This window comes from Poecilia formosa, unplaced genomic scaffold, assembly GCF_000485575.1.
Source record: "Poecilia formosa unplaced genomic scaffold, Poecilia_formosa-5.1.2 Scaffold209, whole genome shotgun sequence".
In the NCBI taxonomy this organism is placed as follows: domain Eukaryota; kingdom Metazoa; phylum Chordata; class Actinopteri; order Cyprinodontiformes; family Poeciliidae; genus Poecilia; species Poecilia formosa.
The window spans coordinates 585,386-598,350 of NW_006800148.1; the positions used below are offsets into that span (position 1 = coordinate 585,386).

Sequence of the window (12,965 nt, forward strand, 5' to 3'; positions counted from 1 at the left end):
CATCATGGAACCGGAACCAGGCGGCGGATGTTTGGACTCACCCTGGTCGTGTTTTCCAGGCCTTGTCTCTGCCGGAGGATCTTCAGCCTCTCGTAGTAAACGGCGGGTTTCAGCTCTTCGTTGCTGCTGCTGAGGCTGGACTCCACGTTGTGCTGAGGAATCACTGCAAACGCACACAGCGACGTTAACACACACACACACACAAACCCACCAGGCTGGCAGACGTAAAAAACCCAGAAGAACCTGAGGAGCTCTGGATCCGAGGTTTTCCCTCACGCTCCGACTCGATGACCCGCAGGCCTCGCTCCACGTAGCTCTGGAAGAACTGCGACGTGTTTCTGAGGAACGGCTCCAGGTCGGCGTCGGAGTACTTCTGCTTGTACTCGTAGAGCTCGGTCAGGCCCTGGAGGGGAAACGGTTTCCTCAGATTAACAACCAATCAACTCTGGAGTCAAAGGTCAACGAGGCGGCGCCAGAGCAGAACCGGACCTCTTTAGTGTTCTCCTTGGAGCCGATCTTCTTGAAGATCTCGGACAGGATGTCGCTGACCTTCGCCTTGGACATGCGGTCGTCCTGCAGCACAGCAGACATCAAATTATTCAGCACATTTTAACCTCTGCAGGGTGAAACATCCAGAATCAGAATCTAAAAGCCCAACTATCTCCAGAACCCAAGTTATGGACCAGTCAAAGCCTGGGTCTGATGGATCTGAAACCCCACAGTCAAACTGTTTTCTTAATTAAACAAACACCAGCTGCGGATAATCATCTTTGCACCATGTCTGAACTGATGATGTCATCCAGGAAATGCTAGTGAGGAATATTTAATTCCCCTTTGGAATCAAAGTATTTCTGAATCGAATATCGTCTCTGCTGCCTGGAAACAGACAGTCATACAGAAATAGTCTTCAGTCAGAGGCCTATTCAGTTAAGCTGCAACTCTGACTGTTACTGGAGATTCTTCCTGCATCACCGACGGCTCTGAAGAGCTGAGTAACGACATCATTTCTTTCTGAATTGAAGAAACTTTGATGCTGGTTTCAGTTTGGATCCACGTCTCACATCTGGTTCCTTCCAGTTTTTAAGATCAGGAAAATCGTCTCACTGCGAAAACATCAAATCTTACCAAGTATTTTGGTCTGGTTTCTAGACTAAATATCTTATTACACTTAAAATAGCTTTCAATGTCACAAAGAAATAACTCGTTTTAAGTCAATAATTCTTGAATATTGATAAGTGCAGATTTTTTTCACCTATAAAATTTTAGAAATGTGTTAAAGACTTTTTAAATCAATATCCAGAAATTAGTTAAAATAAACTCCCATGTCTCAAGTATTGATATATTAATTATTAAGTATTCTCTTTAAACTTGGTATCAGAGCATGACTTCACAAAATGTTCAACGTTCCTCATTTAAAGTTATTTTTCATGTTGGATTTCTTATAAAAATACTATTATATTCTCCTAATATTTCTTTTTTTATTACTATTGTCGTACAATTTACTCTCGTAATTAAAATGAATCGTAACATGGCCCTGATGTTTCATCGTAGTAACTTAAAGTCCAAATAAATAAAAGCTGTAAAACAAGATGGCGGCTCTGGGCGCACCGACATCACTGAACTATGGAAACCCAAGGAATGCAATAAGCGAAATCCAAAAATTTAATCTTCAAAAACCAAAAATCGATTTATCGGCCAGCTCCGTCACTAGGTCTTTATTTTACATTTCCTGCTAAATTCTTCATATTTCACAACTTTAGTGAATCTTTTCTAAATCTGTGGGTCCAGAAGAACTTTTAGAAATAAGGAAAACAGGAAGTAGAATCTGAGGACCAGAGGAACGGATCAGGCCTTCAGCTCCAACCGCCTCTGAAGTTTGTCGCTCACCGTCCCGTGGGCGCTCTTCTCGTTGCCGCGGTCACTCTTCGTTCCCGACAGGTTCCCCGAGTGTTTGACGACTCGCCTCAGGTAGGCCTCCAACTCCGACTCGTTCCGGTTTTCTATCATGGACAGGTGGTCCAGAATCTGCCCAGAAACGAGAACGATCAGAACGAAACCGGCAGGAATAACGCGTCTCCCCCCGGGTCTGTGACCTCTGGTTACCTTGACCCCGGTGAGCCTGCAGAGCGTGTGGCAGAGGGTCTTCAGGGTCCGGTGAGGAACATCCGTCTTCAGCTGCTTCAGCTTCTCTTTCGGGAAAACCTTCATGAAGTTGTGGACGTCCAGCAGGATCCGGTCCAGGTTCAGGCTGTTGATATTCTCTGGCAGCAAGCGGATCATCCTCCACAGACACTGAGGAGGATAAACGGTTAGAGCGGAGCAGAGCCGACCGATTGAGCCGGGTCTGCAGTGGAACCGGCACTCACCTTCATCACCAGTTCAGAGACTTTAAGAGACCCGGCGTTGGAGACCAGCGTGTCCTGAAGCAGAACCAGCAGAGCGCTGCGGGAACGGGAGAAACGGGTCAAACTGGGGGTTTGCAACTCGCTGTGATGAGTTTGGACCTTTAGTGGCTCTAAACTTCAGCTAAACCCAACTGCAGTCGAGCCCCGGAGTCTCAAAAAGCTAAAACATGCAAACACTTCAGATTCCACTAAAAACGTTTATAACTCCCCATTTCAACAGTCCAAACACAAACTACATCTTAAAGGTGATCCATCATGCTGCCCTGAGCAGGTTAGGAAAGGTCTACACAAAACATTTTCATTACATTTTTGCACAAAATCACTTGGATAATGAGAGTTAAGCTATTTTATAGTTCTGTCACTTTAAAATCATGCCCCCACTCAGTTTACACTCAGATGTGAATTATAAAACCGTACATCTTTGAAAAGCAGAAGTGGAGCCTCCTGAACAACAAACAAGAAAGTGGTCTCTGGATGGTAAGTCAACAATAAAGCACTAGTCTTTTCCAGCAGCCATTGTACAGTTTGGTTGCTAGGTAACGTTGCAGCGCCTACTGGTTGTCACATTTAGGAGGTTATTGAAATGGTTCATTTTCCAGACACCAAAAAACATGATTTCCAAAAACAGCTGGGTGGTTTTTAGAAGCAGCACACACACACACACACACTCTCAGAGATAAAGGCTGCAGAGTTCTGACCCAGTCAGAGAGACGGATCCGTTTCTACCCACCTGAATATGTTGGTCTGGTCCGAGTGCTCCAGAACTCGGATCACCAGCAGGTTGACGGAGCGGATGACCTGCGTCCCGTCCTCCACGTCCTCCACTCGGCTGTCCAGCATCAGCGTGATCAGGCTGTGCATCAGGTCCTTCAGAACACCAATCGACGCCTCGCGGGCCAGCGTCTCCATGGAGAACAGCTGAGGGGAGGAGAACGGGGTTAGAGGCCGCCTGCAGGTCACCGAGCAGCAGGGCGTCGCTCCGAGCGCTCACTCACAGACATCATGTTTCCCATGATGCAGCTGTACAGCTTGATGAGGTCCGTCTTGTCCACGCGGTCGTCTGCGAGGTGCGTGCTGTTGATGAGGCGCAGCTGCATGATGGTGGCGATGAGCAGCTGGTCGATGTGACCCGACATGACGTCGGCCTTGTCCTCCTGACGCAGAACCTCGTCAATCTGAGAGAAGGTCATGAGGAAGGTCAAACTTTGGGCCATATTGATAAATGTCCTCAAAGGCAGAAGAATGCATTTTAAAAACTGATGAATAAACTTAAGATATGAATAAATAGCCGTCTCTGCATTCAGTGAATACTGCTCAGGACTAAATATTTTAATAATATTCAACATCTTTAATCTTTTGCACACAATCGTTCTTGGATAATGAGGTTTCAGTCTGATCTGTTCTGACTATTTTCAGAACGAGTCGAGACGTTTTCAGAATAATTTTTCCAGAAGTATAAATTATTTTTATGGGCTCCAACTGATTATTTTAGTCATAGATTATTCTGATACTAAATCAGGTGAATAAATTGGCAGATTCTCAGATTTTACATGCAACCATGTAAAAAGTGATGTAGAGCGGTTAGTGGAGGTGGACCGGACCTGAGCCAGCGCCTGGATGCTGGTGCCGATGTCGCCGCTCGCCACCTGAGAGATGACGAAGTTGATGGTGGAGGCCGTGCTGCTGTGAAGGTCGTCAAAGTGAGGAGAGATGGAGCGGATCCTTGGAAGGAAACACAGGAACGTTAAGGCCGTTTCTGGTTGAGTCGGACCGGTTCCGTTTGGGGACGGCGGTGCGTTTACTTGGGCTCCGGGATCATGACGGGCTCCAGCAGCTCATCCAGCTGGTGCTGGACCAGGTCCGGCAGCTCACACACGCTCCGCTGGTCCTGCTCTATCATGTCCAGGTCCAGCTGGAACTCCTTGGGGATGGAGGGATGGTCGCTGTGCGCGTTCTGCCGGGACTGACTGGACGGGCAGCAGAGGAACCAGTCAGTTCTACTGGGTAGAGATCAGTGCTTCTAGCTCCAGTCTGGACTTCCATACTGAATCACCTCAGACGTTTACGGATCTGAACCGAGTCGGGCGATATTTGACATATATGACCCAAACCGTGTGCAAATTGAACTTCCTAAAATAAATTTGTTTTATGGAAACGTGACAATTTATAAAGACATTTTCTGAGCCAGGACGAAGTGGTTTTGTTCAGCCGCATAAAAACTAACATTAAAAACACTTTTTTCACTTCACATGAGTGAAAGTGATCAACCACCAGACGTTGCTACTGGCAGGAGGATGGTGGCGCCACGTTTTAATGACTTGGAGGGTAAAGACACTTATAAACGCTGCGATTGCTAAAGTGTTTTTTGACATTAATGGAAAATCGACAAATTTGTAATGACAGCCACAACAACAGCGAAGCTGTAAGAGCATCGAAGCAGGTCTCTCTTCCTAAAACTTTAAATTTCCTTTTCTGGAAATTTTGGCCACTTCAGGTTTGCGTGGAAACCGTGAATTTTACACATCGTAAAAGTCACATTTCATGGTGAATTTAGTTGGAAAGGTCGTTGTTGATGCTGAGGTTGGGTCGGTCCGTCTGAACTGGAGCTTCGCAGCACTGACCTCACAAAACAACATGGCCGAACCGATCGCAGGAGTTCATGAGCTACAGAGACCACAGAGGGAACATGGACACAAGCAGCTGTGAAGCGTTTCCTAGATTAAGGACAATCCGTCATAAAAATCTAAACTCAAATCTATTCAACATGATTCTGTCTTTTATTTGACAAAGTGACGTTGGTCTGCAGCACCACGGATCATCATGAGCACCGTTAGCTTGAGACGAACCTTTTAGCTCATCTAAACACAGGAAGTGAAGGATAACAGATGAACAGAATCAGAGGCCGAAGGAGGCGAAACGGGACGTCAACGACGTCGTTTCGCCCAAAGTTATAGGACAAAAACCCAAACAAACTTTAGATGAAATTAAATAACTTCAGGAGTTTCCAGTTTTTATCTCAACTTTTAGAAAACAAGTAAAGAGTAATTGATCTGCCAAGTCAGTAGTTGTTACATGCTGGTCTTTAACATCCGAGTCTGATCAGGAGCAGCTCAGAAACTTTATGACTAAAGATCAAAAAATAATTTAGACTTTTATCTTTTCCTCTTCAGAAATAAATTTAAACAAGCAATATTAGAGCCACAAATGATCCTAAAACTTATGAAAGCATCAGCTTCAGGTTTTCATTTTGCTTCTAAACTTTTTAAAGTCAGGTAAACTCCTCCCAACATCCAGGCCGAGGAACACGGCTCAGCGTTTCAACATGGAGTAAACACTATGGCTGCGAAGGAACTAAACCAATATTTCCTTCACATCTTCATCTAATTTGATGAGAAACGCTGTAAAAATGTTTGCAAACAGCCTGCAGAATCTGGATCAGATGATCCATTAGCAAGAATGACCATTCTTTTCCACTTTTGCTGCTGGGAATAATGTTCACAACTCAGCGGCTGACTGGACGCCAAGCAGCCGGCCTGATCCGATTCTCAGGTTCTCTCAAACATAAACAGGCGAGTGAGGAAGAGGAGGGATGAGCGAGTTAGTGCAGTGCTTCACCAGAACTCAGCAGGTTTTTGGTTGTTGGGCTGATTTATGACGAGCATTAGGGTGAATTTGCAGTGACGACACAGAAAGCAGGAGGAGGAGTTGTACTCACATCCTATACGTGCGATACATTATTCTGCTCCGGAAAGGAAGGCAGGCAGAGCAGATCACACAGGAAGAAAGATGAAGGGTTAGGAGACAGAAACAACCAGAGGCAGGTTGGTTTCACAGACTCACTGATCTGATGTGCGACTGTGAGAGCAACCCAGCATGCAGCGGCTCAGAGGCCAGGATGAGCAGGAGGACAGATCAGATGTTGGCAAACATTTAAACACAGACGGGTAAAAGAGGAACGGCCAGCATGCTGGTGAGAAAACGGCCGGAAAGGTCAGAAAGTCTCACACACAAACATTTAAACAGACGTCAGAGAGAAACACATGGATACATTTTAAATGAAGGATGTAACAAGAAAGTCGGGCTCTTTATCACTTGGTTCTAACAATCATCTATTAAATACTTTAATTTCCAGTTTTAGGTTGTAAAGACTAGAGATCGCAAAATAGAAAAAATATACAGCTTTGGGAAAAAAGGAGAGAACATTGAAAAGCTCCTGGTTATTCCACCAAATACTGATGTCTGAACTCTTCCTGAGTTAAAACGATAGTGTTGTTGTTTCTAAATGAATATGAACTCGATTTTCTTTGCGTTATTCAAGGTCTGAAAGTTCTGCATCTTTTTCATTATTTTGATGATTTCTCATTTTCTGCAAATACAAAATTTATGCTTGGAATTTCAGAGACATGTCAGAAGTTCATAGAATAAAAATATGTTAATTTTATTCAAACAAACCTATAAAAAGTGAAACTGATCATTTTAAATGGTCTCTTAATTTTTTCCAGAGCTGAATAATGTCAATAATTCACCTCCAAGATAAAATATGCAAACTTTAATTAAAAACACCGAAACTGGATTTAAATGATAAAAGCAGAGACTTGGACATTTTGTGTAAAACTGGGTTTGTTTCTTTATCAAATGTAAATAAAATGTTTTAGTTCCTTAGTTTCCTCCGACACTTGGCAACCCTTTACCAGGTGAATAAGTTCCCAAATTACCAATAGAGTGAATTATGAGAAACTTAACCTGTAGATGCTAACTGCTCTGCAAAAACAAACCTGCAGGGGGCGACAGTGGACAGATTGATCTATATAGACTTTTCTTTGCCTTGTTTTCCCCAGACGGAGTCCATATTGGGTACCTTCAATAATAATTTAAACACTGTTGTGATATGAATGCATGATAAATATAAATAAAACTGCTGTGGTCCATACAGTTACTCAGTTTCTACTGGTTAAAGGAAGAAATCTGATAAATATTGATCATTTTGTGGTCAGTTTGTGCAGATTCATCCAAGTGTGACAGTTTGTAAAGCATCTTAAACTTTATATTTCCGTTCATAACTGGAGCATGTTTTACTGGTTTCCAGTAAAAACGGGGACCTACTTGAGCTTTCCAGGGTCTTCCTGTGCTGGCTTGCGGAGGAAGGTGGCGTTGGGGTTCGTCGGCTGCTCCCGCTGCGTCTTCTCGGCGGCGCTCTGCTTCGCCGGAGCCGCAGGCGTCTTCTTCGCCGATCGTTTGATCCGCTCCTCCAGCATGCTCATGTCTTTCTCTGACAGCTGGAAAAAAATCCAAATAAAATCAGTCTCTGATTTTGTGGAGGGAACTTCCAGCTCCAAACTTTATTTCTTTTGTCTCTTACATTTCCGATGAGTTTGTAGACCTGGTCCCCGCAGACGTTGTAGACGGCCACCACCGTGTTCAGGGCAGCGTTTCGGACGGACGTGTCTCTGTCTCCGATGTGGACGGCGATCTCCTTCAGGGATTTGGCCGCAGTCGGCTGGCACACGTTCATCCCGTAGCCCTCGATCAGACAGCCCAGCTCCTCCAAACACTCTGAGGAAACCAAAACACTCAGCATGAAGGAGCAAACAGAACTAAAGGTTGGCTGACCTGGGCTCCACGTTTACGTCAAGGCGACATGTACAGGTTTAATTTTTGGAAAAGCTCTACTTGGACTGCCCTACCAGCTCTCTGCTTGGAGTTCTTGGACTTGGTTCCCTCCATGAGGAACGGGAAGAGCTTGGAAGCTGGATAAACTTTGCACAGCATGCCGAGGATGACCCGGACATCTTTACGAACCACATCCTTCGACTCTCCGACCTGAAGGGAAACAATGAGCATCTCACTCTGAACGACAAGCTGAGCCGTTCACAGCAACATGAGCACAAAAACTAAAAACAAGCAGGAATATAATCAGAATATGAGACGGGCTGGCGACCCGTCCAGGGTGTACCCCCGAAATGTCTGGTTGAGGATGGGCACCAGAACCTGTCCCGGCCCCATTAGGGTCAGGAGGGGTGGAAAACACAAAGGACTGTGGAGCGCAACAACTGTCTGCTAACATATTCCAGGTGTTACAAACTTGACATTTTCATGCTAATATTTACCCTGTTCATTAAGCCCCTGACTGACAGTGTGTGTGTGTGTGTGTGTGTACCTTCAGTATGAGGTAGGGGACGAAGGAGTTTGCTTCATACTCCGTCAGGTGGTAGTTCTCCCTGTTCAGCATCGTGAACAGCAGCTTCAGATACTCCAGCACCTTCATCAGGATGGTGGTGTTGGTTTCAAAGAAGCGGAGCGTGATCCACTTCAGGATCAGGTCCAGGCAGCCGACGGTCGCTTCACTCTCGCTGTTCAGCCTCTGTCAGCCAGAGAGATGGTCCATCGGTTAGGAACAGAACCCAGTTCATGGCAGCCACGGCGCCGGCAGCCTCCTACCTCGATCATGACCCCGATGGCCTTCACTTGTCGCTGAAAGTCGAAGTGAAACATCTCGTCCAGCAGCCACTTGGCGAAACAGGCGGCCATCTGAGTTTTCAGCTGCTCCACGTATTCGTCCCGAGGGGTGATGAAGTTCCACTTCAGAATCTGGAGCCCAGAGGTTCAGCGTCAGATCGTCAGATTTCAGCTGGCAGGGCTAGCCTGAGGCTCAAGCTAGCATTGCTAACACGCGGCAAGTTACCCAGAATTCCCAAGTCTGGACTAAAGACTAAACGTGCTACCCTAAACTTTCTGGTTCAGAAAGTTCACAGATTTTGGAGGCAACTAGTTACTTTTACTTGAATCATTCTTGGTGGGGGAGGAGGCTGTACTTTTACTACACTTTTTAGTAATTTTATTATGAAGTATCACCATTACTGCTCGAGTAAAATATCTGCATGAACAACAAACGTGTTTTAAATACCATATCAAAAGGTAAATTAAAATATAATCACAGAACGAGTCAAAAACCACAGAAAAAGAATTCAACATGATTTTCTTTCTACTGCCAGAGATGCTGAAAGCAGAGATTTATGTAAAGATACAATATGTGGTATTTATGGTAAACGTTGCAATAATGATACAATTTACATTACATAATTTTAATGTTTTTCTGCTTTGGATTCATAGCAAAAACAGTCACCAGGTAATGAGAAATGTATCCATCAACTGGAAAAAAATATATTTAAAAAAATAAATTTCATCAAGGTTTTGTTTGAAGAAATTGTTTCAATTACTTTTAATGATGTTTGTCATTCCAGACGTAGAAAGAAAGTCTGATGGCAGCATGAGCTGTTTGAGACATGTTAATCCTACCTTAGTGTAAATTAATATTTTCACTAAGGTTGGCTGATTTTAGTCATGTAAACACTGGAAAGGTTGGACTTAAACATTTTGTTTACAAACTCTCAGTTGATCCTGCTGTGTAATTTGAATTTGTATGTATAGAAAGAAGGTTTGCTTTCTAAAAACATTGATAAATTACAAAAGTCAGCAGTTGTGTATACCTTCAGCTGCTTCTCCTCTTTGATCCTCTGCTCCTTGGCGTTGGGGACCAAGATGAAGATCGGCCCAGACTTATCCTCATCATCCTTCAGGCCTTTAGTGGCGGGTTTCTTACCAGCTGGACCCTGATTGACGCAGACAGACAGACAGACGCAGTGAGCGAACAGAAGCCAGACGTTTTCTAAAACAAAGTTTTAATGAGAACTGGACAGAAAGGTGAGGGAAAGAAGAAACCAGAGCTACCAGGAGGGTTATGATGGAGAGATTTCCGTGCAGGTTAACAGACAGACATTAATGCTAGAAAGCCGTCACACGAGGTGTGTCGTTTCCACAGCTGAGTGAACGCCTGAGGCTGCGTTAGCGACTGAAGTTAGACTGAGAGAAGCCAGGCGGAGGTTAACATCTGCCAAGCCGACAGCATTCAGGAAAGAGTGGGATCATCCGGAACCCTGCGTTCATCTACCTGTTGGCCGCCAGCAGCAGCAGCAGCAGCAGCAGCAGCAGCCTTCCCTTTGACGGGCGGCTTTTTGCTACCATTACACTCCTTCTGATTGGAGGGAGGCGGAGCTTCCTCCGTGGGAGAGGGAGGCTGGGTGGGTGAAAATAAATGAACATCACAAAACGAACCACATGAGGGGAGGGCGGCAAAAAACAAAAACAAAAAAAAAAAGAGACTAAATATTAAAAACTTAGACTAATTAATGGAAAGGACTGAAGTGAATCTGTTCTCTCATCAAATAAATAAATGAGGAAAAAAGTTTAATTGGATGAATTACTTGAAAAAGTAATTTATCTAAACTGGAATTAATTAATCCGTCACTGAAATAATCGTCAATTAATTTAGTAATCGATTAATCATTAACAGGAGAATACGGACTCAACGGCCAGTTTGTTGAAATATTCAGCAGTAATTAAGCTAAAACTGTACAAAAATATATACATTTGGGATAGGAGATGGAAAATCTTGAGTTCAGGGTAGAGAATATAAACAGATTAAAGCTTCACTCGGTTCATATTTTGTATATAAAAAAACAAACTCTCCTCCAATTAAGTGCCTTTTTCTAATTATAAGTTAATGGGGACAGAAAAACCCTACGATGAACTGATGATGCTAAGCAGGAGTCAAACTTTTCACTTGTTGATATCTTAAGTATTTTCAGCTGCATCCTTTGCTACAAATGATCAAACATCCACTAAAAAAAATGTGCTGTTATTGCATTTTAGGCAACAAAATATTCATTTTCTTATCCAAAACATTAATCAATTTGTTTATTTTAATGTATTTGTAACAAAGAAAATAAGCTTATGTGGTTCATTGAAAAATCTGCAGAATGTGGCAGTTTTTTCAAATCTCATTAATCAATTACTAAAATAATAACGAGCTGCAGCCCTGATCCAAACGGACGTACCTTCTTGGCAGCTCCTCCTCCTCCTCTGACTTTCTTAGCTTCAGGTTTATCTGTGAAATCCTCGCTGGTCCTGGAAGCTGCACAACAAGCAAACATCTGAATTATCAACATCTTGTTCAAGTTTGGTTTGTCCCAAATTATCCTCAACTGTTTGTGAGCTCACCTGAAGGAGCTCTGCTTTGCTCTGCAGAACCTTTTCCTCCCGTTTTGGCCGGCGCCGCAGGTTTAGCCGGCATCACTGCTCTGGCCTTTTCCAACATGGCTACCACCTGATCCTTGGAGGCAGGCTGGGGAGAAATAAACAAACCCAGTTGGAACCACCAGTCCCAACCAAACACCGGGACCACCTCGCTGGCGGCTCTGTACTTTGAGTTTTCCTGTGGCTTTGTTAATCTTGTCGTAGCCCAGGTGCATCATGAAGGTGGGCAGGGCGTCCTGGGCTTTCTTCCTCACGTCGGCGTTCCGGTCCTCCAGGCAGGCGAACAGCTGCGGGACGCAAAGCATCAGGTCCGCGGGGACCGACCTGAGAGTCGGCAGCTTCTCTGCTAGCCAGCCAAGCACCTGAGGATGAAGAGCGGGTTAGAGTCTGATCTTCGTCACCCCCACCGTGAGGAGGAGCATCGGAGGAGTCGGAGCACCTCCTGACGCAGGAAGGGATTCTCCCTCTTCAGCTCCTCGGACAGATCCTCTCCCTCCAGCCAGTCCTTCATCCCAGTCTGCTCCACCCAGGCCTGCAGCGTTGCCATGGCAGCCGTCCTCAGGTTCACCTGCAGATGGACAGACGTAACTCAGACCAACCGTAACTGCTGAAGGGACCTGAGGCTTTCTGTCATGGAGATTCTGTTTGAACTATTGGAGGTGGAGCACCTTGCTGTCTCCCAGAACAGTGATGACAGGGAACCCCAGAGCTTTCACATGCTGCTTGAGTCCAGGTCCCATGGCTGTAGCCAGCTGCTGCAGAATACTCAGGGTCTGTTGGACCTGCAGACCACAAACAGGACGGTCATCACTGCAGTCATAACGTTTAACACAGAGGCCAAACCCAGAGCAGTCCAGCTCACCAGGATCTTGTTGGAGTCGCTGAGTCGCCCTTTCAGCGCCAGAGGAAGCTCCCCGATGTTGGGCGTGATGAACTTGGCCTCAGAGATGACGGCCGCAGCCTCATCCAGACCCTCCTTCCTGATCTTCCAGTTCTTGTCTCCAATTTTAGACACCAGGTCGGATGTGATCTTGTCACTTTGAAAATGAATTGGAACAAAGAAGAAGAAACAAAGAAGAAGAAACGGGCCTTTAGCCAAAGTGATGAAGCCAGCTGCTCCTGAAAATAATCCTGTAGATCTCAAACAATAAAACTGGTTCCTGACTGTGAAGAGACTGAAGTGTTGTTCACACATTGATAATATTCATGCACTTTTCTGGGAAAAAAAGACGACAAGGACAGACTTTAATACCATTTGTAGAGATGGTTCTACCATCATTAAAATACTATTTTGACCTTGGTCATTTTTTATCTATTCTAGAGACGATGGTTCAGTGATGATGCTGGTCAGAACAGGAGCAGAAATACATTTTTAGCTGCTGTATGTGTCAAACCATCGTCCCCACTGTGATTAATTTACAGGTGGCAAAACCTCAGAAGAGGTCATTTCTGGGTATTTTTTGTCGT

General features: G+C 44.7%; 1 protein-coding gene across 6 annotated transcripts in view; it reads right to left on the reverse strand.

Annotated features, from left to right (window-relative positions):
* ckap5 (cytoskeleton associated protein 5) overlaps positions 1 to 12,965 on the reverse strand; it is a 33,605-nt gene that overhangs the window by 10,141 nt on the left and 10,499 nt on the right. For 2 of the 6 annotated variants that reach the window (XM_016679373.1, XM_016679371.1), the window contains exons 21-31: positions 12,361 to 12,535; positions 12,167 to 12,280; positions 11,938 to 12,066; positions 11,666 to 11,860; positions 11,463 to 11,586; positions 11,300 to 11,376; positions 10,354 to 10,479; positions 9,893 to 10,015; positions 8,844 to 8,993; positions 8,563 to 8,766; positions 8,090 to 8,225 (exon numbers count right to left, since the gene is read on the reverse strand). In XM_016679373.1, coding sequence (XP_016534859.1) covers positions 8,090 to 8,225; positions 8,563 to 8,766; positions 8,844 to 8,993; positions 9,893 to 10,015; positions 10,354 to 10,479; positions 11,300 to 11,376; positions 11,463 to 11,586; positions 11,666 to 11,860; positions 11,938 to 12,066; positions 12,167 to 12,280; positions 12,361 to 12,535 — 1,553 coding nt within the window. Of the gene's footprint in view, positions 1 to 41; positions 164 to 243; positions 404 to 489; positions 574 to 1,887; positions 2,293 to 2,366; positions 2,443 to 3,135; positions 3,324 to 3,400; positions 3,581 to 4,006; positions 4,128 to 4,207; positions 4,373 to 6,120; positions 6,145 to 7,508; positions 7,682 to 7,764; positions 7,959 to 8,089; positions 8,226 to 8,562; positions 8,767 to 8,843; positions 8,994 to 9,892; positions 10,016 to 10,353; positions 10,480 to 11,299; positions 11,377 to 11,462; positions 11,587 to 11,665; positions 11,861 to 11,937; positions 12,067 to 12,166; positions 12,281 to 12,360; positions 12,536 to 12,965 lie in introns of all 6 variants that reach the window. The other 4 variants (XM_016679372.1, XM_007567525.2, XM_007567524.2 and 1 more) reach the window with 4 other exon arrangements.